This window comes from Chelonoidis abingdonii, chromosome 1 (genome assembly GCF_003597395.2).
Source record: "Chelonoidis abingdonii isolate Lonesome George chromosome 1, CheloAbing_2.0, whole genome shotgun sequence".
Classification (NCBI taxonomy): domain Eukaryota; kingdom Metazoa; phylum Chordata; order Testudines; family Testudinidae; genus Chelonoidis; species Chelonoidis abingdonii.
The window spans coordinates 65,572,225-65,599,520 of record NC_133769.1 but is presented as its reverse complement, the minus strand read 5'-3'; the positions used below and the strand labels follow the sequence as shown (position 1 = coordinate 65,599,520).

Here is a 27,296-nt window from a genome sequence, read left to right as displayed (position 1 = left end):
TTTCCCCAGGGGCAGAGGGTCTATCCCACTGCAGAGGTTGTACCTCTGCCTCCCTTGGCATGGGGGCTCTGTCTGCTACGGGAGGGATTCCATTATGACTCCCTTGGGAGCCACATGGGGGACCCAACACAGTGTAGCCCTGGAACCGTGTCGAGGGCTAGTCCTAGACCAAATGATGCCCCAGGTGAAGAGCGTCTTTGGCGCCCCCCATTTGTTAAATTTTTGAATACTTTATTTTTATTGCAGTAGTAGCCCATTTAACGACTTTGCTGCACAGTTTTCATGCATGATTTATCCCTGTCATCTAAGACAATAAATGAGGCTGGTGACGGCTTTTGTTTCACACTGTCAGTGGTTTACATCCTTTATCATTCAGTAAATGCCCCAGAAGTGGATAATGGTGTTACCGATGCTCTCTTGCTTTCAGGATGACCAACTGCAGATGTAAGTAGAGTCAGAATGGGCTCTACCCTGACAACTGGTGGTGAGCTGTGGAAAAGGACTTCAGGGGCTGATCTTGTTTGAATGGGCACACCCACTCTGCCTAGCATGATGGGACTGCTTGCCCATATGGTCACTTTGGCTGCTGTGGGATCCCAGTCTCTTTGTTATTGGGGCAGGAGTAAAAGAGTGTTGTTATACTGGTTATATGAATCAAGGACAGTAGAACTGTACTTGGCATTTGATGGAGGGACTCGCCCTCAACTAAGTGGCAGTTGCTAGGCAAGGCACATGGGTTCCAAATCCCCCTGTGACTGGAAAAAAGTCAGAGACAGGTGTTTGTATTTGGTAGCATAGGCTACTTCTGAGGACCCCAAACAGCACTTTGATTCCTTCTCTCTTCATCGTGTAATAACAGAGCTAATTTTGACTCCATTAGGAGTCTTGATACATAGGGCAAAGCTGAAACTGCTGATACCTAGGTCTAAGCATTAGATCTACTTTGGACTAGTGGTGCACCAGCACTGAGGCGCCCCTACTAACAGCTGAAATCACTAAAGCGCTGAAGTTACTAAGAGCTGAAATCACTGACAGCTGTGTTAAGTGTGTGTGTGTGGGGGGGGGTTAAAGATATATTGCTGAGCGGCTAGCAGGATGGCTAGTGGAGAGGAGCGGCTAGCAGAGAAGAGCAGCCCAGGGTGAAGACTGCAGCAGAACCCCATGGAGAGGCATGGCAATCGGGCATTGACACGAGCACATAAGGTGTCCCCCTTACCTGCCCCCCCTCCCACCCATGCTGGGAGGTAAACTCTGCAGATGAACTTCTGAACTCTATGGGTGCTGCACTGACCAAGGACAGAAACTATGGGAGGAGTGACTTTTGGGTTGCTGGACTCAAGAATCAAAGGGAGAAGGACACGGCCTCATCTGCTTGGGGGTGGGTCTTCTGATTCATGATTTTGTGTTAATGAACCCTAGTTGTGGTATTTTCCCAATTTAATGCTGAGTTGTTAAACCTCATCTTGTTAAAGATTTTTGCTACACCGAGACTCTGTGCTTGAGAGAGGGAAAGTATTGCCTCTCTGAGGCGCCCAGAGGTGTGTGTGTGTAATTTTCCCAGGTCACTGGGTGGGGGCTCGAGCTGGTTTTGCATTGTATTGTTGAAAGGGAACCTCTATGTACTGAACCCGGCCCTTGCTGCTATCAACTTGGCCTGGCAGAAAGGTTACACAGGAACAAACCCAGCAGGGACTTGCAGCCAATACCCCAACAACTTTGGGATCTTGGCTCACGACAGCAGTAGAACTAGTTGAAAACTTGGTTACCCTGTGGACCTATAAGGCGAGCTGTTCAGAATTAGAGAAATTTAGGGCACGCACAGGGCTTCATTGTCGGTAGCCTATACCCACACATTGAGGGTCACAACAAGTGGTGCCTTCGACCCACCACAGGTAGGCTCCCTTCACTATCTCTGGCCAGCTAATGGGCCTATCCTTCTGGAGTAGGTTGGTGGGTTTCCCAGACCCATGCAGGCATTTCATAGCAAGGAAACTATTAGAAGGGTGGTCCTGGGGGGATGGGTGCTAGACTGATGACAGGTTATCCACCCTGTTGGAGTTTCCAAAGGCTCTGCCTGAGACCGCAGCTGTGGGAGGCAGGCCATTTTATTTAAGGTGGCATTTATTGTTGCCACCTTTGGCGCTTTGACAGTGGGTGAGCTGGTGGCTATGGGTGCTGTGGACAGGTCCCAGCGTGCGTTAAATGTAACAGATATGCAACTCTTGTGCTTACAGTACTCAAAAACAGACCAGAAGGGAAGAGGGGTCTATGTGGTGTTGAAGGAAAGTGCAGATGCAGGAGGTCAGACTAGATGATCATATTGGTCCCTTCTGACCTTAAAGTCTATGAGTCTATGAGATGAGCACTTGTTCTGTATAAAGGTGATAAGAGTCTCACTAAAATCCAGGGCCTGCAACTAGCTCTGTTGTTTTCATGTGGTGATGGCAGCTTCCTGACAAGGTATCAATTCAGCACCATACTGAAAAACACCTTGCACTACTGTGGTCTTCACTGGGGTAAATTTGGTAGTTATTTTTCAGAATCAGGGCAGCGATGTCAGTAGCTGCAGAGGGTTTTGACCCACGTTAGCTGCAGGCAATAGAGCACTAGAAATCAAGGGCTACAGGACTTATGTCTGCACCAAGGAAACGATGGCAGGGAATGTGCTTGTTTGTTTTAGAAGCTACCCAGAGTGTATGCAATGTTTGGATTTGTGGGCACCCTATATTGCAGTAGGGCCACAAGATGCTGCCAGGACAGCAGACGGATCTCAGCTGGGCTTCAGTGCTGAAGCTATCAGCATCCAGAAGAGGCACGCAGTGGGATGAGCTTGTACCACTTCTGCACTCACTGACAGCAAAAGGCTAGGAGCAGACCAAGCCTTGTGGGCAAGATTAGAAAGAAAGTAAATAATGGGGTCACCAAGATATTCCTGAAGAAAGGGGGTTCCATGATACAGCATGGGGACATCCATTACAATCACCCAGAAGTTTTCAGGGATGATGATGTATATCCATCTGATGGAGGTGCTGACGTACGGCTACAGCATGTGCAGGCACGGGTTGAGCAAGTGGTGCGATAGCAGGTGCCGTAGCTGCGTGGAGAGTGACCATGCTTGTTGCTGGCACTCCCTGTGGCTGGTTTCCAGTGCAGCTAACAGAATAAAAAAAAGTTTCTAGAGGTAAAAGACCTGGGATTTTGGTGTTGAGCCTTGGGCTCATGTGACAGGATGAGACCTTCTGGCCTTCGTGGGCTGAGGTCCTCACCCTGCTGCACCCTCAGTCCCTCTTGTGGGGGTGGAGGAGGGTGCTAGGACTCAAAGAACCACATCTTGCAGGGTAGGGCTGAAGACAGCCTACCCCGCCTTATAAGTTCTATGGTAAGTCCTGCACTGGAACCAATTAAATGGCTGGTATAGAAAAGTATGGGTGAGAAGTGCCTCTCCACTGTGCTAAAGTTGTGCTCTGCCACTTAATTCCTTGCATGTGTCTGTCCTCATTTTGCTGCTGTGTACACATCAATAGGTATTTAATAGAACACCAACTTATCATTGCTGAAATTACTGTCTTTGATTTATTTCAAAACTGCCTCCAGTAAAGTAGTATTTCTTACTGGAAATTGAGTTTGTGTGTAATTCATTAATCTGGCCAGCTGGCACTTCCCCTGAGAAATAAAGCAAAATCTTATACTAATTTCCCATTTTCCTTGGTTTCTCACCCGTGTGTTCAGCAGACTGTTGGTAGACTGGATATTAGATATTTTCATAATCCTACTCACTTCCAATCGAATCTCTGATGCAACCCCTGGAAATATCACTGACGTTTTACTGCCATCGTGGCATTACTGACCTCACTATCTATCAAATCTCTAGTACTCTGCAATAAGTTGGACATAACTTCTGTGTAACATCACTGTATTCGGTGGCACTCCTGTGCAGCAGAATGGAAATTCTGTAGCAACCTCCTTTAAAATTAAACGCTGGAGATTTTAAATGAATTACATAAGGCAATGAAACATACAATTGGTACAGCAGCCTGTGTTATTTATTTTAATAATAAATTCATTTTATTTTGCACTGTCCCCATATTTTCAAACTTCAGCATACCACAGGTTTTTGTATTACTTATGAAAATTGTCAGGGGAGAAGGTTTTGTCAGCTGAGTAGAGGACACCAACATGTATTTCTAGGATGCCTCAAAAATTCCTGGTCTTTGAGATACACAGCAGATATTGTCTGTCATTATTATCACTTAACTTCTGCCAAATGGCTTGACTGGAATGGAGAAGCACCAAAACAATCATTCTAAATCCAGGTTTAAACACGGTTTACTTACCACTTAGTTCAGTCCCTCTGAATCTATTAAAACTGTATATGGTCAAGGCTGGATTAAGGCAATCCAAGGCCCCAGACTCACAGCCACATTCCTAGGGCCCAGTTTCTCAGTTAGACCAGCAAATGCCCATTGAGGTACATGAAGCAGTTAACACCTCTTAAAGCTATTGTTTCAGGCAGTTTGCAGACACAGGCAGACATCACTGCATAAATTACACTCCGGTGATCTTTTCAAAATTGTCTCCCCTACCATAAGGTCTAGAGGGACTTACTGTGTTTAAATGAAAGCTGATACTCTAATTTATTTATTTGGCATATACAATCCAGTCAAGCCAAACCACAGCGTTCTTATCAATGACATTTAATGCACAAAGACCTCCAGAAAGTTTAGTCATTTTGCAGTCCTCAACGATGCGTATCAGGGTTTGTGGCTGCCCACACTAACATACTAGACTGTATCTAAAATGACACCGAAATTCCACTGCAGCACAAATTCCATGTCTGGTACAAAACCAGTTCAGAAGGGCTTGTTGCCTTTGTGGAAAATCAAACTCGGGTTGACATTGAGTGGGGTCCGAGATAAGATGATTATTTCTCGCTTTCTCTATGGACCATGAAGAAGAAGAATCATAGAAGAAAATTAGGGTTGGAAGAGACCTCAGGAGGCCATCTAGTCCAACCTCCTGCTCAAAGCATGACCAACCCCAACTAAATCATCCCAGCCAGGACTTTGTCAAGGCTAGGCCTTAAAAACCTCAAAGGATGGAGATTTCACCACCTGAAGCTCACCACATGTCATCCACCATAAATCTTTCACCCGGTAAACTTACCCACAATAGGTGCTGTGAAGGCAGACGCCCACATGGTGGATTAAACACGTCTATGGTAGATGTGGCATATGATGTAATCATAGGACTATGAGCCACAGAGGCACACAGGTTCCACAGGTGCCTATGCTTTAGGGCATGTCTACACTATAAACTTTTGCCGATGCAAGTTGTTTTGGCATTAAAGCACCAAGGTTAGTACATTGCTTGTGTCTATCCACAGTTGGCATCTTGTGTTGGCACTTCACAGTGCTTGTTTCGATGCACAGTGAGGTGCACCGTAGGTAGGTAAGTATCCCAGTGCACAACTTGGTACCATCCAGCACACTGTCTTTTTGGAAGTTTTTGGCAATGCATGGTGTGGCAGAAGTCTTGGAGGGGTGACTGGGATTGCGGAGTCATGTTTCCATCATGCAACTTTCTCCATCCCATAATGTCATCTCTATCCCATAATTTTCATGTCTATTTTTAAAATCTCTCAAACCTATCTGGGACTTGTCACTGTCCACTATCTCTGACAGAAGCACTGAGCCTGCATAGCTCTGCACTGTTGTCATGAGCATTGCAAGCACAGGATGTACAATCCTCCAGTATTTGCATAGCTGCAAGAAGAGCCAACGGGAACATGATGATTTCCTGGAAGTCAGAATGCTATGTCAACCCAGGTAATGTAGTGTCTACATTCGCGCTGCGTCGACCTCAGTACATCAACCACGGTTCAATGCCACTTGGGGAGATGGTGTTTGCATAATGGTTAGCTTACATCAGGGGAGACAAAGTTAAGTGTTGACATGTGAATAACTGGGTTGATGCAAGGTGGCTTACGTCAAACTAACTTTGTAGTGTAGACCAGAGCCAACTTAGTTTGGCCCTGTACACAGTCACGTCTTCCACACAATTAGAGGCTCTCAATTAACGCTCTTTTCAACAGCAAGACGCACAAAAATTTCTTTTGATGTTCAGTATTCCAGTGAGAGCTTGACATGTGTCAAAAGAGTAACCTTGATTCTGGAGAATCCAGGCGATGGAGGGCAGAAAAGGTGTGGGGGGTTATGAGACCCAATAAACAGAAGTCAGGCTCTGCTTACAATGTCTATTTAGCACAACACCTTGACAGAAGTGTCTTCATTTTGGTGAATCTGGGCAGATCTTGAAAAGCCTGGCCTGGGAATTATGAGTGTGTACCGCTATGGATTGTGGATACTAGATTGTCTGCAGCCTTTTGATGAAGCATGGGCAGAGCTAGTGGGAAATGACAGATTCCAAGATTTTTTATGTTTTCACCTGCCTGGAAGTGTTTTGTTTATTTTTTTAAAGCTCTAGCCTTTTCTGTTGCAAAGAGGCTCTACAGTATAAACTGATATTCTGTTGCCTCATTAACCTAACCTTGCAGAAAGAGAAGTTTAAGGAGTGACTTGATTACAGTCTGTAAGTATCTACACAGGGAACAAATATTTAATAATGGACTCTTCAGTCTAGCAGACAAAGATATAACACAATCCAATGGCTGGAAGCTGAAGCTAGATAATTTCAGACAGGAAAGAAGGTGTACTTTATTTTAATTTTTTTTTTAAACAGTGAGGGTAATTAACCACTGGAACCATTCATCAAGGGTTGTGGTGGATTCTCCATTCCTAACTATTTTTAAATCCAGACTGGATGTTTTTCTAAAAGCTCTGCTCTAGGAATTATTTTGGGGAAGTCTGTGGCCTGTGTTATACAGGAGGCCAGATTAGATCACCATAGTGATCCCTTCTGGCCTGGGAATATAAGAAAACTGGTCTGTCCAACCAAACAAACAGCAGCAAAAATTGGAAATATATTCCCTCCTCATCTAACACACACATCTTAATGAGGGCAATTCTTCAGGTTCCAGTGCAGTGCTCACAATCTATCGAGATACACACTGACACCATCTAGGCCTGTCTATTAGGCCCCAGAATTTACCTCTGCAGAACATATTATAGCCCCACTTTCTAGTCTCATCAGCAGTGACAGATCTGATATTTAGCTCTAACAGTTTATACACTTGTGAAGAAACTCAGCTAATTACTAATCTACACTGATTGAGGGAACAGCAGAGAGTGGAACTGGAGAGGGGTGAAGCAGCTGAGGTGGGGTGCTGGAAACATGAAAACACTAATTGACTGGCACAGTAAAAGGAAAGTACATACATAATTAAAAATAGTTGTCACTTTTAATGTACTGAATTTGCAATATTTCACCATGAAGGAGGGAGGGATAGCTCAGTGGTTTGAGCATTGGCCTGCTAAACCCAGGATTGTGAGTTCAATCCTTGAGGGGGCCACTTAGGGATCTGGGGCAAAAATCAGTACTTGGTCCTGCTAGTGAAAGCAGCAGGCTGGACTCAATGACCTTCCAAGGTCCCTTCCAGTTCTAGGAGATAGGTATATCTCCTATTATTATTATATTATAAATATTTGATTATTTTCTTCAGAATGTTTTGAATCATAATATAAGGACAAGTGCATAAACCAGCGGGAACCTGAGTCCTTATATTACTGAAATAAATTAAAATACATAGACCGTTTGTCTTGAAATAATACACATATGTATGTACTAATAATTTCAATATCATGTACGAGATACAAGAATATTTCACACAATGGGCCAGATGGCTCCTCCCACAGAAGAAGTCACAAGTAGGGGCTTATGGGAGAGGAACACTGAAGTTTCTCTTTTGGGATTTTCAACAGATCATTCCTCTGGGAAAGCTCTTCTTGCCCACTGAGGGAAAAACGGGGACTCAGCACTCAGAATCTATGTATCCCCAAAATCAACATGGTTCTTTGGGTATCCACTGGAGGCCAGGAACATCTGTTCCTGCTGTTTATTACCTCAATCCTGTTTACCACATCATAACACTAATTATATCACAAATAGAGGGTGACTATGAAAACAGCAGGGACAGATGAAATCCTAAGCAACAAATATCCTGTTTTCATAGAGACGTCCATAGTAATGAAAACAGGGAAAGAGAAATAGAGAAAGTATAAATCAGCATAATGGTCTCTAAAAGATTGTTTTCCATAAAGCGTCAGTAGGTTTTTAGTATTCCAGAGAGTGCCTGAATTTTGGAGATATTTCATCTCATTTACATGTTTTTTAGTTCTAAACTTCGTCATACTGAACATGAAGCAACATCTCTTTGTAGTCTCTCCCAAAGGTCAGAGTTTGGGGTTTCATTATAGGCTCATATTTTCAAATTCTTAAAATGTCCTTGAGCAAAAAGAGCTATTTTTCAAAATTATAAGCCTTTTCTATACTCAATTAGGAGGTGACATATAGCTTGGATTCTTTTGTGACCTCTCTTCCATTCTTCCTCTTGGGCTAGTTTCTTCTTTCTAAATCTTTAGCATTGTCTACTGACTTTAAGGAGCTAATACAAAGACCATTGAAATATTCCCATTGCCTACGGCAGGCTTTAGATCAGGTCCTCTTAGGGCCATCCTTGAACAGGCTAAAAATGACTTCCCTGGGAGGATGTGCAAGACTTGATTTCCAACGAAGAGTTTTGAAATTGTCTTTTGTTTCTGGCTCCCTCACTAATACAGAAAGCTTAGAGCATCTGGTATAGAACTATTTTCAAAACTACTCCTGCACCAGTTACTCAGCAATCTGCACGAGATCAAGCCTAAGTTTTTAAAGATTCCATTTATAAAATTTTGAACAAAAATCAGCAGGGATCCCCATAGAGAAGCCCCAGTCAACAGAACCCATTTATCAAGAAGTTCTGAATGTCCCACAAAATCTTGGGATAGATTAGGTTGTACTGTATAAAGAGTTTGGGCATTCTGGAAGTATGAGTGGCCAGGCTTGCCTGAACTCCTGCTAAAATGTTTGGAGTGGATGGTACTGTCTTGTGTCATTCAAAAGATAACCCTCCTTCGGATGTGGAATAATATTTTGCTTCCAGCCAACGATCTTAAAGTAACCAGGTAGAGTATTAAAGTTTTCCAACACATAACTCGCAGTTAAAAAGTTATTTAAGGCTTGTTAGAATTATTATATTAATGATTATTTATTATTTGTATCATCATAGCACCAGGGAACCCCAGTCATGTGCTAGGACCCCATTGTGCTAGGTGCTGTACAAACAGAACAAAAAGACAGTTGTTGCATCAGAGATTTTACAATCTAAGTATAAAATAAGAGACAACAGATGAACACAGACAGATGGGGGAGTGCAAGGAAACACTGAGACATTATTGTCTAAATAGACAAGACAGATGTAGGGTGGGGAAAGGGTTAGCACACACAAGCAGAGTGAACAGTGTGATGGCAGCAAACATCACGTTAGTGCCATGATTTTGATGAGTTTTGTTTTGAGTGGGGTCAGCTAAATCGAAAGAAAAGGAAAGGGAGGGGGATGCAGGTGGTGGGGAGGTTGGGCAGGAGTGGAGTGAAGCTGATGTGAGGAGACTGAGGAGAGAGGGGAAGGGTTAGAACAACCAACCAATCACTATGGGACAGAGAAAGGTTTGCCTGGAATGTCTAAAGGAGGATAATCTCCTGCTTTGGCAGCTTCTGGTCCTACCAGCTGGAGTCTCTGTGAAGCATTAGGTCCTGCAGATGGACACATCTGGGCAGATGCCTGAGGCCACGTGGAGCCCGACTGAAATCAATGGGGTTCTGCACAGGTACAGGGATGTGCCCATGCATATGTATTTACAGGATATGGTCCTTACTGAGAAACTCAACCAATAGAAATCCTAAAACATAATTTATTTACACTGACCATGCCTGTTCCTCAAAGAGGCAGTTACTAGATCTTTCAGCTAATAATTAGTTCACTTTTTTCCCTCTCTGATGGTCTTTAACCCATTTTTGAGCACAGCAGCTTTTTAAACCTGGAAAGTCATTTAATTTTAATGAACCTTTCTTATAAAATAATCAATTATGCTATAGGTTATAAAACCTTCCTCATACACCATTTTTGGTGGATTAAAAACTTGAATCCTTCTCCTTATTCAGGGAATTCAGAGGTGCATGGGGGTACATGAATGTCAGTCAGCATTCAAAGATTTTAATTTTAACAACGGCATGAGTGGAAACTGATCACTCCATTAAAAAAAATGCAAGGAAGAGAACAAATCAAAGGGGAGAGAGAGAGATCAATACCTGCCCATCTTTCACCTAACTGAACCAAATTCAACTGCTTCCCTTCACTTTTTTCACACTGACAAGGCTGCAATAATTGTATGGGTTTTGTTTATTGCTCTTTATTGCTCATGACTAGGGCCACATTTTAGTCACGTGTCTTTTTAGTAAAAGTCATGGACAGGTCACGGACAGTAAACAAAAATTCATGGTCTGTAACCTGTCTATGACTTCAACTATATACCCCTGACTAAATCTTGGGCTGGGGACAGCCCAGGTGCTCAAGGGGATTCCTGGGGCAGAGGAGGGGGGTTGGCGGGGCTAGCAGGCTCCCTACTTGGCTCCATGCCTCCCTGGAAGTGGCGACATCCCCCAGCTCAGCTCAGCTCCTAGGCGGAGACTTGGCAGGCAGCTTTGTGCGCTGCCTCCACCCCAAGTGCCAGCTCCGTAGCCAATGGGAATTGCAGCCAATGGGAGCTCTGGATGCTGAGTGATGTTGCCGCTTCCAGGGAGCCCCCCTGAGGTAAGGGCCACCTAGAGCCCACCTCACCCCATCCTGTGCCCCAACCCCCTTCCCCCTCCCACACTTAACTCCTGCTGTATATGTAAAAAAGCCTGCAATAAAGTCCACTCAGTCATACTTCAGCTAATCGCTCAGAAAAACAAATTTGGTTACAATTTGCAGGAGATAATGTTGCCCACTTCTTGTTTACAATGTCATCTGAAAGTGAGGACAGACGTTCACATGGCACTATTGTAACTGGCATAAAGGTATTTATGTGCCAGATGTCCTAAAGATTCATATGTCCCTTCATGCTTCAACCACTGTTCCAGGGGAAATACGTCGAAGCTGATTATGGGTTCTGTTTGATAATGATCCAAAGTACAGCGGACTGACACATGTTCATTTTCATCATCTGAGGCAGATGCCATCAGCAGAAGGTTGATTTTCTTTTTTGGTGGTTTGGGTTCTATAGTTTCCACATTGGAGTGTTGTTCTTTTAAGACTTCTGAAAATATGCTCCACATCTTGTCCCTCTCAGATTTTGGATGGCACTTCAAATTCTTAAACCTTGGGTCGAGTGCTGTAGTTATTTTTAGAAATCTCACATTGGTACCTTTTTTGAATTCTGTCAAATCTGCTGTGAAAGTGTTCTTAAAACGACCGTGTGCTGAATCATCATCCGAGACTGCTATAACATGAAATATATGACAGAATGCAGGTAAAACAGAACAGGAGACATACGTAATTCAGTCACAAATTTAATTAATAGATTTTTTTAAGGAGCATCATCTGCATGGAAGCACATCCTCTGGCCAAAGCATGAAGGGGCATACATATGTTTAGAATATCTGGCATGTAAATACTTTACAAGGCCAGCTACAAAAGTGCCATGCGAATGCCTGTTCTCACTTTCAGGTGACACTGTAAATAAGAAGCAGGCAGCATTACCTCCCGTAAATGTAAACAAACTTGTTTGTCTTAGCGATTGGCTGAACAAGAAGTAGGACTGAGTGGACTTGTAGGCTCTGAAGTTTTACATTGTTTTATTTTTGAATGCATTTATGTAACAAAAAAAATCTACCTTTGTAAATTAAACTTTGTAAATTAAACTTTCATGATAAAGAGATTGCATTACAGTACTTGTGTTAGGTGAATTGAAAAATACTATTTCTTTTGTAAATATTTGTAATAAAAAAGTGAGCACTCTACAGTTTGTATTTTGTGTTGTAATTGAAATCAATATATTTGAAAATATAGAAAACATCCAAAATATTTAAATAAATGGTATTCTATTATTGTTTAACATTGCACGATTAATTGCGATTAATTTTTTTAATCGCTTGACAGCTTTACTTAAAAATCACGCTTAAACAATAATATTGTGACAGAATTCAATATTCATTAGAAGCTATGGCATAGTGGTATGACTTCAGTGGGACTACTTGATACTTACAATGTCAGTGTTTCCACGATCAATGCTTAAAAAAATTATGAATGATTGAGAAATGCTATAATGGGCATGTAAGACAGAACATTTCAGCTGATAAATAAGGTGTGCACTGAACTAAGCATATTGCTATAAGAGGTGCTGGAACAATTTTTATAGTGGGGGTGCTCCTGATGAAAACCACATATTTAGTAAAAGCAGCAGAGAATCCTGTGGCACCTTATAGACTAACAGACGTTTTGGAGCATGAGCTTTCATGGGTGAATACCCACTTCGTCAGATGCATCTGACGAAGTGGGAAAGCTCATGCTCCAAAACGTCTGTTAGTCTATAAGGTGCCACAGGATTCTCTGCTGCGTTTACAGATCCAGACTAACACGGCTACCCCTCTGATACATGTAGTTAGTATTCCTTATTATTACTCTACGCCAAGGTGTGCAGCACCACTCCTAATTTCAGAACCAACGGGTGCCATCTAAAGGGACACTTACAGTGTGCAGAAATCGATTTGTACAAACAATTCTTGCAACAGAAGCTAATTAAATGTGCTTACCGTATAAAGCTCATTTAGAACTTTCATTAAATCTTCATGAAGCTGGAATGCAATCTCTTTGCCCTGTAATTAAAAAGAAATTATTATGAAGAGGCACTTAAATCTCCATAGAAATTTGCATTCATCATTCATTCATATTGGAAAGCTAGCACAATAGAGATTGTGAAGATGGCATATTGACAGAATTCCAGTACACTAAAAATTAATGATTCAATGATATAGAGACGGACAACAGCTGGAGAGAAATTTTCTAATAGGAGATCCAGAAGTGATTTAAGAGTGTGATTCCCATGAAGTATCAGGAAATTAGATGCCAATACAAAGGCTAAAGTTTAGGATTAATGTTATAATGCTTTTTAAAAATTGTATACCGTTTTACAACTGTTATGATACACATATATAGCAAACCACTTGAAACAAAACATTCTAGGATATTCTATCCATTTCTATCATGGGTGTAGCCTTTGTCTCTCAGTACATACGACTATTGCTTTTATCTAAATATTTATTCAAGCAGTAATTGTAGTTCCTCTTTGAAACAGATAATCAGTTGCATAATTTTCCACAGAACAGAGAGCTGAAACAGCTTTAACTTTTCTGCACTGAGTCTTTGCATTCATTATGACCCATAAAGGAGAAATACTTGGCACTGGTTAGTGAAGAAAACAAGTATGTCAAAACAGGAGAGTTTAACTGGAGCCTCATTCAAATAAATTCCTTTGCTATTTGTCCATGTAACAGTTCAGTAGACGAAAACTGTGGCAACTGTGCAAGAGTTGCAGGCAATTGTACAGCAGTCTTTGGAAAGCAACTATGTAAAAGATTCATAGACTCTGGCAAACTGCCTATGTAATATTTTTCCTTTAGTGCTTATCATCATAGCATCTAGCTAAACTACAGTGTGGGATCTCAACACATTTTTGCTTTTTGTGAGTAAACTGATAACCAACACTTAGCCTAAAAATCAAATGAAAACCAATCTCATAATAGATTGAGGTTTTTAGCTGTGACAAGCACTATATTTTTATATGTAAAATGAAGGAAAATCACCTGCGGCGTACCAACTCACATCCAGAGCTACTGGCATACTGAAATATCAGTAAAACACCTGTAGGAATAACTGTATCTGAACACACATTTTAAACCACACCCAAATTCCCCAAAGAGCCAGAGGATACATGCCATCAAGTACACTTTCCAAGAAAATGAAACAAACAAAATTTTTGGAACAAACATTTTTCATTTGCTTCCCCTCCACACGCCATCCCCACATTTTAAAGCTATATCACACCTATACCATCATTTTTCAATTTTTATTAGAAGCCTTAAAGCAAGATGTTTTTTGATAATTTTCTGGGACTTGAAAGATGGAAAAGGGTTAGCAAGATTCACGTTGCGTAAGACAATCAGCTTTGGTAACTAAGGCATAACAGAATCCAGTTCCACATCTAGACAGCAATTCTGAAGCTCTGGTATACAGATACACCACAATCTCTCTCTCATTCTTTATGCTTTTAAAAGTTTGGCATATTTTAATACCGAATCTCTCCTTCAAGTAGGTTCTTCCATTTGAAAATCTAGCAAACAAGGCTTGCTACTTCAGTGTCTTTGCAAAATCCAGACTAATGCATTTTATGTTACGATAACTAAAGAGCAAGTACTACAAACTACATAGTTTATAGTACACCACATAAAAATACATGACGTATTGCAACATATTGTAAATCATTAGTTTGAAACACAGCAAAAGCTTTCTAAAAAATTCTAAACTACTTTCATTGCTTTATTTGGCACATTCCCTCTAAAAGTTAACAATCCTGCTTTATAGTAGTCCAGAGTGATTATGATGCAGCTTGCCTATCACTTCACAGAACTCAAACCTTTCTTCCTTCTGGTAACCTTTTATATGGAACTAAATATGATTGGCCTGTGTTAAAAATATTTTTTGCAGATCAAGAAATTTAAACAACATGGCAGTAGCCAGACTATAAAGCAGGACTTGAGGTTGGAAACAAATCCATGGAGAAAACCCGAGGCAAGATCAGTCCCCAACCCCCACGCAATACATCCATATTTTTCAGTCACCATTACTGCCTGAATACCAATCAAAACCCAAAGTAACGTTGATTCTAAAGCAGTGTTTCTTAATCTAGCAGGCAAGTGCCCAGACTAGTTTCAGGGGTGTGTTGAAGGGGAGGAAGGGGCAAAGAGAAAGCAACCCAATACAACATGCCCACGGCAAACACTGTTGCAGTTAAAGTATCTGGTAGCTCTTTGAAAACCATGTGCCTTTCCTCCTGCTCTTCTGTTGGGCCTTAAAGCAAATAGCCGTGGGATATGTTCCAGTGTCAGGAAGCAGTTCCCTGGCTCAAACTTCTCCTCTGCTCCTGCAGTTCTCAGCACAGCCAGAAATTCACCAGTAGCTCAGCTCCATAGAACTACCTATGACCATCCCCTGGCATGACTCTCTCCCGTCTCCCAAGCAGCACATAGATTCTGGATGAATGGGGCTCAGGGGTGGGCAGAGGGAAGTCCACTGGGGAGATGGAGCTTTAAAAGTTGCAAGCTAAAATTATAAAACAGAAAGTAAAAAAGAGAAACAAAAACAAAACACACCAAGATGAGCAGGAAAAGAACAGACTGAGGACAGCAGAGAGACAGAGAATGGCAAGAAGAAAGGACAGAGTAGCAATTGTGAAGGGTAACAGATAGAGGGGGATACAGATTATGGCAACCATTCCACCAATTCATCACAAGAGGGACCCTGGCAGACAGAGGTTGGAAACTGCTCAAAGCAGAGTGAACCTTGTAATGGTGCTGATGTGCAGTTTATTTCTCACTTAGCCATTGTAATTGTGGGGGGGAGAGGGAAGAAATAAGTGAAGGGATTTTGTTAACCCCTAGCTCCTAGCAGTCCAATGGACTAACTCTCAAGAACTAATGCATTTTGCATTAGTATTTAACATCAGGAAAAACTGGCTCAAGGGGCTAGTAACAAGGCTTTTAGTGTGTAATATATATTGTGTGCGCGCCTCGGATGTGCAGTGCATTTCTTTTCAGTTATTAACAGCTCACTCCTCATGTTCAGTCATGCTACTTATTCTCCTCTCCTGCAGTACTTTAGTGTGCTTTAATGTTTCCTTCCTCTGGGAGTTTATCCTCAGCAAAGCCAAATTACAGTATGCAAAATACAGCACACCTTTTCCTGGAGCTAAGTCAGTATTTCTTACCAGTCTCTCAAGGTCCTAAAAACAAGCTGTGAGAAGCCTTGGTCTTCACTAAAGCCTCAAGAAATTTACTGAGGTGTAACCCTCATTGTGCTTAAATTTTTCAAGATATAACGGATCCAACAACTTTAGAGAAAAGCAAAGACCACGGGCCTTAATACAGCCTCTTAAGAATGGATTAAATAGTGGTCTTGTGTTTAATTGCTTTAGTAAAAGATTTGTTTATAATTTAAGCCATACCTAATCCAGTTTCAAAGTATATGGATTGTCTTCAAATAGTGTTACTCTATGTCACAAAAAATGTACCCCCCCCATATATTTATTGTTCCTAATTTAATGGGTACAGTAAATATTATGTATCCAGAAAATGTACAGATTAGTGCCCTGCACCTGTAAATCAATGGGACTACTCACATGCTTCTAGTTAAACCCAGGTATACATATACGCAAGATGTACTATCTGATATGGGGGAGGTGGGAATTGTTTTTGGGGAAACAAAGTCTAACACCTAATGTCTAAAACTGCAAGAGAAAAAAATTATTGCCAACAAATTTTGAAACCCAAACAATACATGTGTTGCTCTCTCTAATGACACTTGCATCAAACACTAAACAGCACTGGCATATATACATAATGATAGCATATCAAGATTTCATTAGATTTATTGTTTGCGTTTCATATACCTAACATTTTACTACACACTAACAGCTGGCTCCCACTGACTCAGCGCAAGTATTTCCAGCAGTTTCAGTCGGAGCAGCACTGAACCCAAAATTATTATTTGACTGGTTTTCATTTCAATTTTATAGTTCATTATGCTGAATTTTTCCTGGAATGCTGTAACATCTATGTTTGGGACATGTTATTTTACCATCAGTTACAGCATTCAGTGACACTATTCATGGAATATTCTCTTAAATGATTCAGCTTGTTACTTTTAGAAAAAGTCATATATAAGCAGTCTTAAAAATACACCACCAGCTGTAGTGACTTTCTACAGACAGATAGCTAATCCAAAGTAAAATTGGCCCAGATCTACCAGTTTGCAGTGATTAATCACTTATCTAGCCTTTAATTGTTAAATGTAATTCCTTTAAATCTTAATGAGAAGAAAATGATGCAGAGATTCTATATATATCCTGTGTTTTTATAATTTTCAGCTAGAGCTGGCAGGTAGTCATATTTCCGGTTAATTACAAGATTATGTAATTTAAATATTTATTGTACTTTACTTCCCAACCTCTTTTACTGTAAACACTGGAGATATGTTCATCTCAGCTCATTATGGTTTCTGTCCAAAGAAATTAAGTTTTTATAAATTACAAATACACAATTCTGGTTAAAGATTTTGTGTATATGTATTAATGCAGTTGCTTATTAACACAGCAACGGCCAGTATCATTGTATAAATGTTCCATGAGATACTCTTCACATGTGTTGGTTTTTGTTATTCCTTTATTGTTCAATTGAAGCACATCTGTCCCATCTGCCTGACAAGATCTGCAAGAACACAGCATTTTGATAGGTTTGAGCTCTGCTGTTTGAGGTTCTGTCTTACGGTGGTGGTCATTTTGCACGTAAAATTGGAATCTGCATTGCTTTTATATGCTGGCAACTAAAAGGCAGAAAAGCCTAAGCACTAAATTGGACTAATGCAGACTGCCCTAGGGCAAGGAACTCTGGGCTACCAGAGTCCATTGCTCTGGGGTAGCCCAACCATGTGGACTGTCCTGCGACTAGGGACCCCAGAGCTTCCAGAATCCCAGGCCAGCTGTCTTCCTGTGCTGTCAGACTCCTGTAGCTTGGTGAGCCAGCTGGCTCAGCAGGCTGGGGGTCTTAGCCTCAGGACAGTCCACACAGCAAGGCTGCCATGGAGCTGCAGACCCCAACTAGCTGGCAGCTGCTAACTGAAGTTGATTCTTCTCAGTCTCAGCCAGCAGCTGTCAGGACCAAGGGAGCATACTTCCTTCCGGAAACACCACATGACAATGTTTTCCAAACATCTTTTTTTAAATGTCCAGTTCATAGGAAATTTTTGTAAAATTGGTTGATTTTGTTCCAAATTAGAACGCAAATTTCACCATATTGAAATTTCCAATGAACCAGAAAACCGAAGTTTCAGCCAGCTCTACACCTAATTCCAACATTTTTCCTATTTTACAAATAGGTGATACAATTAGTTCAGAGTTCATCCAGCACACTGAACATCAATTATGAATTAGTGGCAGCCAACTTTATAAAGGGCTGTGACGATGTGGTTCTGGCGGGACCCAACTGAGAGTGCCAATTCAGGTCCAATTGCTCAAACAGGGCAGTCACAGCCCAAGGCCAGGGTTTTTCCACCTCTAAGGCAAACCAAACCAGCCAGACAAAAATGACTTCGGTTTCACCCCACTGGCTAACCACACGTCACACAAGCAATTTCCTTAGACACTCCAGTCTCCCAGTATCACCACCAGTGCCACTCGTCCTGGGAGAAATGGTTATGAACCACCCCCAGTAAAAGAAAAGGTTCTCTCGATCCCAAAGGACCAGCCCCAGACCCAGGTCAATATACACATCAGCTCTTACCCACAAATCACGCTGTTGCCAAGTCCTTTATGAAATAAACTTTAGATTTTAGATGTCTAAAGGAAAAGGTAGAGATGAGAGCTAGAATTGGTTAAATGGAATCAATTACATACAGTAATGACAAAGTTCTAAGTTCAGGCTTGTAGCAGTGGGAGTAAACTGCAGGTTTTAAATGCAAGGTCTCTGGAACATCCCCCGCTGGATGGGTCATTCGTCCTTTGTCCGAGCTTCAGTTTGCAGCAAAGTCCCTCCAGAGGTAGGAAGGCAGGACTTGCAAAGAAATATTGAATATTGACGGCATAGCCTTATATTGATCGGCTTTTCCAGGTGTAGAACTCGTCTTTGTTCTTAATCGTGGAAAGTTACATGCAAAACGAGTCTGGAGTCACATGAAGCCAGTCCCTGCTTACCACCCACGCTGAGCTTTACAAGGCGTATCTGCCTCCTCTCAATGGGTCAATTGTGTAGCTGATGGTCCTTAATGGGCCATTAAGCAGGCTAAGCAGAGCTAACACCAACTTGTCTGGAGTGTTTCCCAGAACTGCAGCACCAATTTGAAATATAGACAGTATACAGCCAATACTTATAACTTCAACTACATAATGATACAGACATACAAACAGCATAATCATAACCAGTAACCCAGAACCTGCTCTTAGACACCTTATATGACCCCCTTTACATAGGATTTGGTGCCACTACAGGACCTTGGTTGCAACCCATGTTCTATATGGTCCCAGTTTATATCAATAACGTCACAAGGGCACCCTCACTTCCACATGCAGATAGACTGTAGGGAAATGGCAGCCATCTTGCTGGCTTCAGACCTGTTCCCCTTTTCAACAAGTCAAATTCTGGGTCCCTGGGGATGTGCCAGTTGGAAGTAGAAATTGATGGAGTCTGGTATTCTCTTTTATGCAATCTTGTTTATTTACAAGAATGTACAAAGTCCTGTTTCTCCAAATGCATGAGAAACCAAGAACAAAAAGAGGAGTTTGTTAGCTTAGAGCCCCAAGCCCGTTCAGCCAAAACACTCAGAAGTTCTCTCTCTTTTTCCATGGTCAAATCGTACTCAAGCTGTGCTTGGCTTTTTTTGCTGTTCACTCTTGCCCTGCCCCTCTAGCTGAGCTGTCTGTTCCCAGTTTGTGTGCATCTCCCACCTCCCCTCCAACACTTGGTCACAATAACCTGTGGAACCCTCTGCCCACCTGGTGCTAGTTTCTGGGCAGATTCCATTAGGTTTTAGGTGTTTTAGGTGTGCCCCCTCTAAGTATTTTCTTCAACTATCTTCAGTGAAGGGCATGTTCACAAACTAGGGTGAATATGGTTTTAGTTCAATCCATACCAGGTTTTTACCCAGCTCATAACAGACCCATTGACTGTAAAAAGACGACAGTGGCCATTTTGAAGAAGGTAAAATTCAGGAGTTGGCAGTCTTTCATCATGTTTTCATGAGACAGGTAAACAACACCTCCCAAAATTACTAGAGTCATGATCAAATAGTGAGAGCTGGAAATACTGAATTAGATTAAACTAACCAAATCTTGACCCTGAAAACCTACATAGGGAAAAAAAGGAGATCAGTTTCATAATCAGGACTTACTACTTTTGGAACAGGATGTCTCCTCCCCCACAAATAAGTCCCCCCATAGAAATGTGCAAATATGTTTATTGATGCTTGATCATCTCTTGATTTTACAAGTATCATTTCCAGAGTTTCCTCTTGAAATATTTCCTTACGTTGTATTTTTCAGGCATTTTGGGTCTTGAGGCTTTTTAAAGACGTCTCCTGAATTTCCCTTCCCTTCTTCCTTCCGAGAAAGAACTAAGTACAGAAAAAAAATGCTGCTTTTGACCTCACTGTTGAGAAAAAGTGGCAGAAACATACAAGATGATGCCAGACAAAAAAAAGATAATCTGCAGTGGAATCAGTTCCTGGAAATAACAGTCAGAGAAAAAAATGATGTCAGTGTGCCTGGAAGACACTGCACTTCCCATAATACACATTATGGGACACAATTATTCTAGTAACCATTACTATTTTGTCTTAGGGGAAAGCTGCAGCAGAATCTCCACTAATAAATTAAGGCTGTGTGTATACTTAAAATGCTACAGTGGCACAGCTGTGAACCTATAGCACTCTATTTCCAGTAGAGACAAGGAAGTGTCAGTACCATTGTACGAGGCACTGGTGAGACCTCATCTGGAATAGTGTGTGCAATTCTGGTCTCCCCTGCTTAAGAAAGATGAATTCAGATGGGAAGAAGTGCAGAGAAGGGCTACTAGAATGATCTGAGGAATGGAAAACCTATCTTATGAGAGAAGAAAGAGGTTGGCTTGTTAGGTATAACCAAAAGAAGACTGAAGAGAGATATGGTTGCTCTCTCTAAATACATCAGAGAAATAAATACAAGGGGGAGAGAGGAGTTAGTTAAATTAAGCACCAATCTGGACCCAAGAACAAATGGATATAAACTGGCCATCAACAAGTTTAGGTTTGAAATTAGGTGAAGATTTCTAACCATCAGAGGCGTGAAGTTCTGGAACAGTCTTCCAAGGGGAGCAGTGGGGGCAAAAATCTAACTGGTTTCAAGACTGATCTTGATAAGTTTTTGGAAGGAATGGTATGATGGGACTGCCTACAATGGCATATGGCCAATCGGCGAATGCCAGTAGCAAAAATCCCCAACGACTTGACACAGGCCATTAAAAGTGGCAGGCTCTGAGTTACCACAGAGAATTCTTTCCCAGGGATCTGCATGGTGGGTGTTGCCCACATGCTCAGGGTCTAGCTGATTGCCATATTTTAGGCTGGGAAGGAAGTTTCCCCTGGGTCAGACTGGCAGAGACCCTGGGAGGTTTTCACCTTCCTCTGCAGCATGGGGCCTGGGTCACTTGTAGGTTTAAACTAGTGTAAATGATGGATTCTCTGTAACTTGATGTCTTTAAATCATGATTTGAGGACTTCGGTAACTCAGCCAGAGGTTAGGAATCTATTTCAGGAGTGGGTGGATGGCCTGCAATGTGTAGAAGGTCAGATTAGATGATCACGATGATCCCTTCTGACCTTAAAGTCTATGAGCACTTCAGTGTAGATATTTGCTACAGCAAAAGAAGGGGTTCTCCCATTGCTATAGATAATCCACCTCCCTGACAGGCATTAGCTAGGTCAAGAAGAATTCTTCTTTTGACCTAGTGCTGTCTACACCGGGGGTTAGGCTGTCTTAACTACGTCTCTCAGGGGTGTGGATTTTTCACACCCCTGAGAGATGCAGCTATAGCAATGTAACGTTTCAGTGTATACCAGCTCTTAAGACTGAATAAGGAGGGTGGCAAACCTCTGTGGAGAAGATTTAATTTAAATGTTCTTGTGTATTAAATCTAGGTATAGGATAAGCAAGGCTCTCTGGGACCAGGGCTACTAACATTAAAGGCCTGAGTTCTTATCTCTTGTTATGGATGGATTCTTCTCTCCTGCTGCTTCGACAGCTCAGTGTTCAGCTAGTATTGACTTGATTTCTAGGTGTATTTGTTTTTATAGCTTCTCATATGGCACCTCCACACTAGTACACTTCAGGTAGAATGCCACTGTGGCCTGGAGACTTGCCCATGGACAGCTGCTTGATGTCTCTTGTTATGAAAGAGGAATATAAAGCTTAAGCAATCAAGGAAAGACCTCCAGGGCATGACATTCTCTGCTGAAAAAATAGTTCTGTTCCTTTCACAAGGACCATTTGTTCAAGTTCAAACACAGGCTATCTCCATATGATCCTGATTAGTACTGTTTATCATCTCATTATACCAAATAAATATGCAACATGCCATAAGCTATGTACACAACTGAACATTTCCAAGCCACATATATTGGTTAAAGCTCCTCAGGAGTTTTCCATCTTTTACTTCTCTTGATTTGTTTCCTTCTGTTCTCTAGGACTGTCCGAATTTTCCTCTTGACAAAGAAGTGAGGCTCATGGGCCCAAAGACTTCAAGAAATATACTCTTGTAACTTTGGGCACAAAATGCTATAACTGGGTATCTCTATAAAAGCAGCAGAGAGTCCTGTGGCACCTTACAGACTAACAGACGTATTGGAGCATGAGCTTTCGTGGGTGAATACCCACTTTGTCGGATGCACGTGAGTATCTCGACAGCATTTAAACTGAAAGATTATAATTAATAAGGTAAAACCTCCTGAAGCTTTCTGTGATCTAAAAGGACATTACAATCACATAATTGCCTGATATTGCTGCCGAAAAACAAATAGATGTCAGTGTACCTTAAGCGCTAATCGGAGCCTATCTGTAGGAACTTCTGCTTAGAAACAAGACACACAAACCAACCGCTGCAGCCTAGACAGAGAAGGCTTTGAAATCAAGGAGCCAGACCAAGGTCCAGAGACTGATAAATCTAATTATTCCAGCTCTTTTTTTCTATAGGTTTTCTTTTATGTTTGTCAGTGTCACAGAATTAATTGTGCAACTGTGGTAAAAGCATGAATAAAAGGAGGACTTACTTTAATTAAACTGGGAAAAGATTATATGCTTATTTTCAGTCTCCCTTACCAAATAAACACATCTGAGCATTTAACAGGAAAATAAAGTGCATTAAGAGTAAACTAAAAGCTGAAGTGGCTGGGTCCTCTAATGGTGTCGCTAGAGGAGATATGGGGACAGAGTAGGCAACGAGGCAGGACAGTCCTCACTTACGCACAGACCCCCAACCTGAAACAGATACTCACCAGCAACTACACACCACACCACAACCACCTTGTTGCCTACTCTGTCCCCATATCTACTCTAGCGACACCATCAGAGGACCCAACCACATCAGCCACACCATCAGGGACTTATTCACCTGCACATCTACCAATGTGATATATGCCATCATGTGCCAGCGATGCCCCTCTGTCATGTACATTGGACAAACGGGACAGTCTCTATGTAAAAGAACAAATGGACACAAATTGGACATCAGGAATAACAACATACAAAAGCCAGTAGGAGAACACTTTAATCTCCCTGGACATTCTATAATAGATTTAAAAGTAGCCATACTTGAACAAAAAAACTCCAAAAACAGACTTCAAAGAGAAACTGCAGAACAAAAATTCATTTGCAAATTTAACACCATTAATGTAGGCTTGAACAGGGACTGGGAGTGTCTGGCTCACTACAAAAACAACTTTTCCTCTCCTGGCACTGACACCTCCTCATCAATTATTGGGAGTGGACTACATCCACCCTGATTGCATTGCCCCTGTCAACACTGGCTCTCCACTTGTTAGGTAACTCCCTTCTCTTCATGTCTCAGTATAATAATGCCTGCATCTGTAATTTTCACTCTATGCATCTGAAGAAGTGGGTTTTTTACCCTTGAAAGCTTATGCCCAAATAAATCTGTTAGTCTTTAAGGTGCTACTGGACACCTCATTGCTTTTGTGGATAGATTAACACGGCTGCTCCCTGATATTTGTATAATACAAATTATTTAGTTAAAGCATGACCTGTTATCAAGATCTCTCTTTAAATATGCCGTCTAATTGCTCTGTTTCCTTGTATTACAAGCCAGACAAGGTGGGTGAGGTAATATCTTTTATTGGACCAACTTCTGTTGGTGAGAGAGCCAAACTTTCGAGCCACACAGAGCTCTTCCTTCTTCAAGTCTGGAAAAGGTACTACAAATTGGTCCAATAAAAGACATTACATCACTCACCTTATCTCTCTATCTATCTAATATCCTGGGACCGACATGGCTACAACTACATGATATACTTTTATTGTAAGAAAGAAGTGCCTCCTATCCAGGGAAGACTTGTGGTTTATATTGCAGAACAAAAAGTCTGTCCCACAGATATTGATTGATATCAGCAATTTAATTTTGGAACTATTGTGTTCATCTTCTGGTGTTCTTTCTACTCAACTTGCACACTTTAGTTATATGATAAGTATCAAACTACTAGGGAAGACTAAGGACGCATCAAAAGATTAATAAATGAAGAATTTCTGAGCAAATAAGAAAAAATTTAGTTTAATATGGAGTTTACTTGTGGCTGCAAGGAGAACAGCATACAAGGAGAGGGCGGTTTTGCTTGAAAGGTAATTAAGAGAGGCAGGAAAGCCCAGTGAGTATGATGAATCAGCATAATTTTATATAATAAAAGAGGTAGTCAAAGTATTTTAAAACTAGGTCAGGGTTAAAGATTTATGGACCATTCAGCATCCAAAAATACACCCTGATTTCAGAGGGATATCTCAATTATACAATAAAATGAATGCTTTGTAATACTCATTCCCCCTGCCATTTTTTGTCATCCTCAAAATTGCAACACAGAAGTTGGTGATAGGATGTTTAAATAATCAAGGTGATTGCTACAAGCCAGCAGTAACCTTTTCAGCAAAAACTACTGCTTAAGTAGACTTGATTCACAGGCAGTTAATTTAATTTTTAAACACAGCAAGTAAACACTAAAATCTTCAAATTATTTAGCAGCAGAACTTGTCTGTAAATGTTTCTGAAAAAGAAAAATATTAAATGATAAAGGTCAGATCTGCACTATAAGTTTTGCTCCTGTGGCAACGTCAATTAGGGGTGTGATTTTTGGCAACATTTCTATGCTCGCAAAAGCCCTAGTATAGATGCACTTATATTGGCAGCTATAAGCTGTGTTTGCTCTAGGAGGGTTTTAGTGTAGATTAGGCTCCAGTGTTAGCTTCAGATATCAATATTTATGAAAAACTCAGAAATTTCCTCTTATGAAATTTGATTCTTAATTCTTATATTGATCCACCTGTGTTTGTAACAATGGGCCCAGTACTGAAACCCTTCCACTTATGGCATTCCCATTGAAGTCAATGAGAGGTAAGCATATATATTATCTGCTGGAACAGATTAAAATCCTTTCCTGATTAGTTGTTCAACATCTGTATATCTTCCATATTAGCAAAAATAGTGGTTTGTGTACAACAGATTCATGCATCTGACAGAACATTCTGTCATCAAGATATTGGAAGAGTGAGAAAGCAATTAATGTTAGTTTAGTTTTATCTCTACCACAGGTTTTATTGCACATCATCATACTACATGAATTTGTTTTCACCCCCTTTCCTCCTCACTCTTATACATTCTCTAAGTAGCTCTTGGGTCCAGCTGCATCCATCCCCATTTACAGCCTCCGTTTGTCCAGTGAAACAGGAACTTTCAGGACTGTGTCAAATGAAAGCCTCTTCCGGAACCAGAAAACATGCATCCTGAATGCCAGTAGGAAACACCATAATTCAGTTGGTGACTGTATATCTTTAACCTTAATTCTTTTATAACTCATTTTTGTAATACCCAGGATCAATGCCTACAGAATCACACAGTGACTGATGATCATGCATTTACTTTCTGTTTTATTGTAGAACACACTACTGATGATGGCTAAAGACTCCACTCACAAACATCAAACTGAGGCTGCCTTACTGTCCTTTCTTATCCAGAGAGGAAGCTGCACTATGTATTTATCATGAAGCTATTAATCTTTTAAACAAAATACCTGTAAAACTTTTACAAAGAAGTTTCACTGAAATCCCAATAACTATGTAACTAAACAAAAATTAAATATGGGGGAGGAAGTCTTCTATGGGAAGCATAGCACATGGCTACTTCCCTATCTCCAGGCATCACCTTTGTGATAAACCGATCACAAACCTAATTCTTGGAACCCAAGACCCTTCCGCTTGAACCAGAGACACTCTCATGACAGAGAAGAAACAGTTACTTACTGTAACTGGGGTTCTTTGAGATGAGATGTGATACAGATGTGTATTCCATTTAGGTGTGTGCAGCCCAGAACATCAGAGCTGGAGAATTTTGCCTAGCCATACCCATAGCGGGGCAGCATTATGCCTCATGGCAATAGCCCCTCCCTTGCCTAATTGAGATGGCGCCACCCAATCCCCCTCAGTTCCTTCGCACTGAATGCCCAGAGACTAGACTCCAATCCTGTTTCTTCTTCTTCGAGTAGATGCAGCTGGGTATTCCACTTAGATGACTCACAAGCAGCATCCCCCCAGGAACAGGGGCTTGGAATCTACCTAAGCAAGGATTGCAGGACCGCCCTACCAAAACTTGCATCCCCCCTGGAAGATGAGTTAATGGTATAATGGTTCATAAATGTATGTATGGATGAACACACCACAGTCCTGCAAATATCACGGAGGAACGTTATTGATGCTACTTGCATTCCTGTAGAACAAGCTTGCACTTACTGGGGAGGTGTAGCCAAAGCTATCTCATATGCAGTCTTAATACAGGATGTTATCCATTTAAAGATCATCTGTGACGAGACTGTTTGTCCCTTCATACAATCTGCATATGATGCAAACAGGCCAGGTGAAACACAAAACACTTTAGTCCTGTCCAGATAGAAGGCTAGACCTGACCTCTAGTGTCATCTAGGGTACGAAGTGTATGAAGACGCTGCTCTTCCAGAGATTAATGTGGCTTAGAAAGGAGCACAGTTACTGCATGGGTCAAATTAAACTGAGAAACCACTTTAGACAAAAAAAACTGGGTGTGGTCATTGTCACTTTGTCCTTGGAGCATTGTGTATAAGGAGGTCTGCCATCAGAGCCTGCAACTCACAGACTGTCCTTGAGGATGTTATCACTACCAGGAACGCAGTCTTCTGACACAAAAACAGAAAGGGACAAGATGCCAGGGGCTCAAAC

At 41.4% G+C, this 27,296-nt stretch overlaps 1 protein-coding gene across 1 annotated transcript in view; it reads right to left on the bottom strand.

Moving 5' to 3' along the window:
* Window positions 1–27,296, bottom strand: part of SRGAP1 (SLIT-ROBO Rho GTPase activating protein 1) — a 304,935-nt gene that overhangs the window by 103,681 nt on the left and 173,958 nt on the right. The window contains exon 4 of the mRNA XM_032769517.2: window positions 12,787–12,849. Coding sequence (XP_032625408.1) covers window positions 12,787–12,849 — 63 coding nt within the window. The remainder of the gene's footprint in view (window positions 1–12,786; window positions 12,850–27,296) is intronic.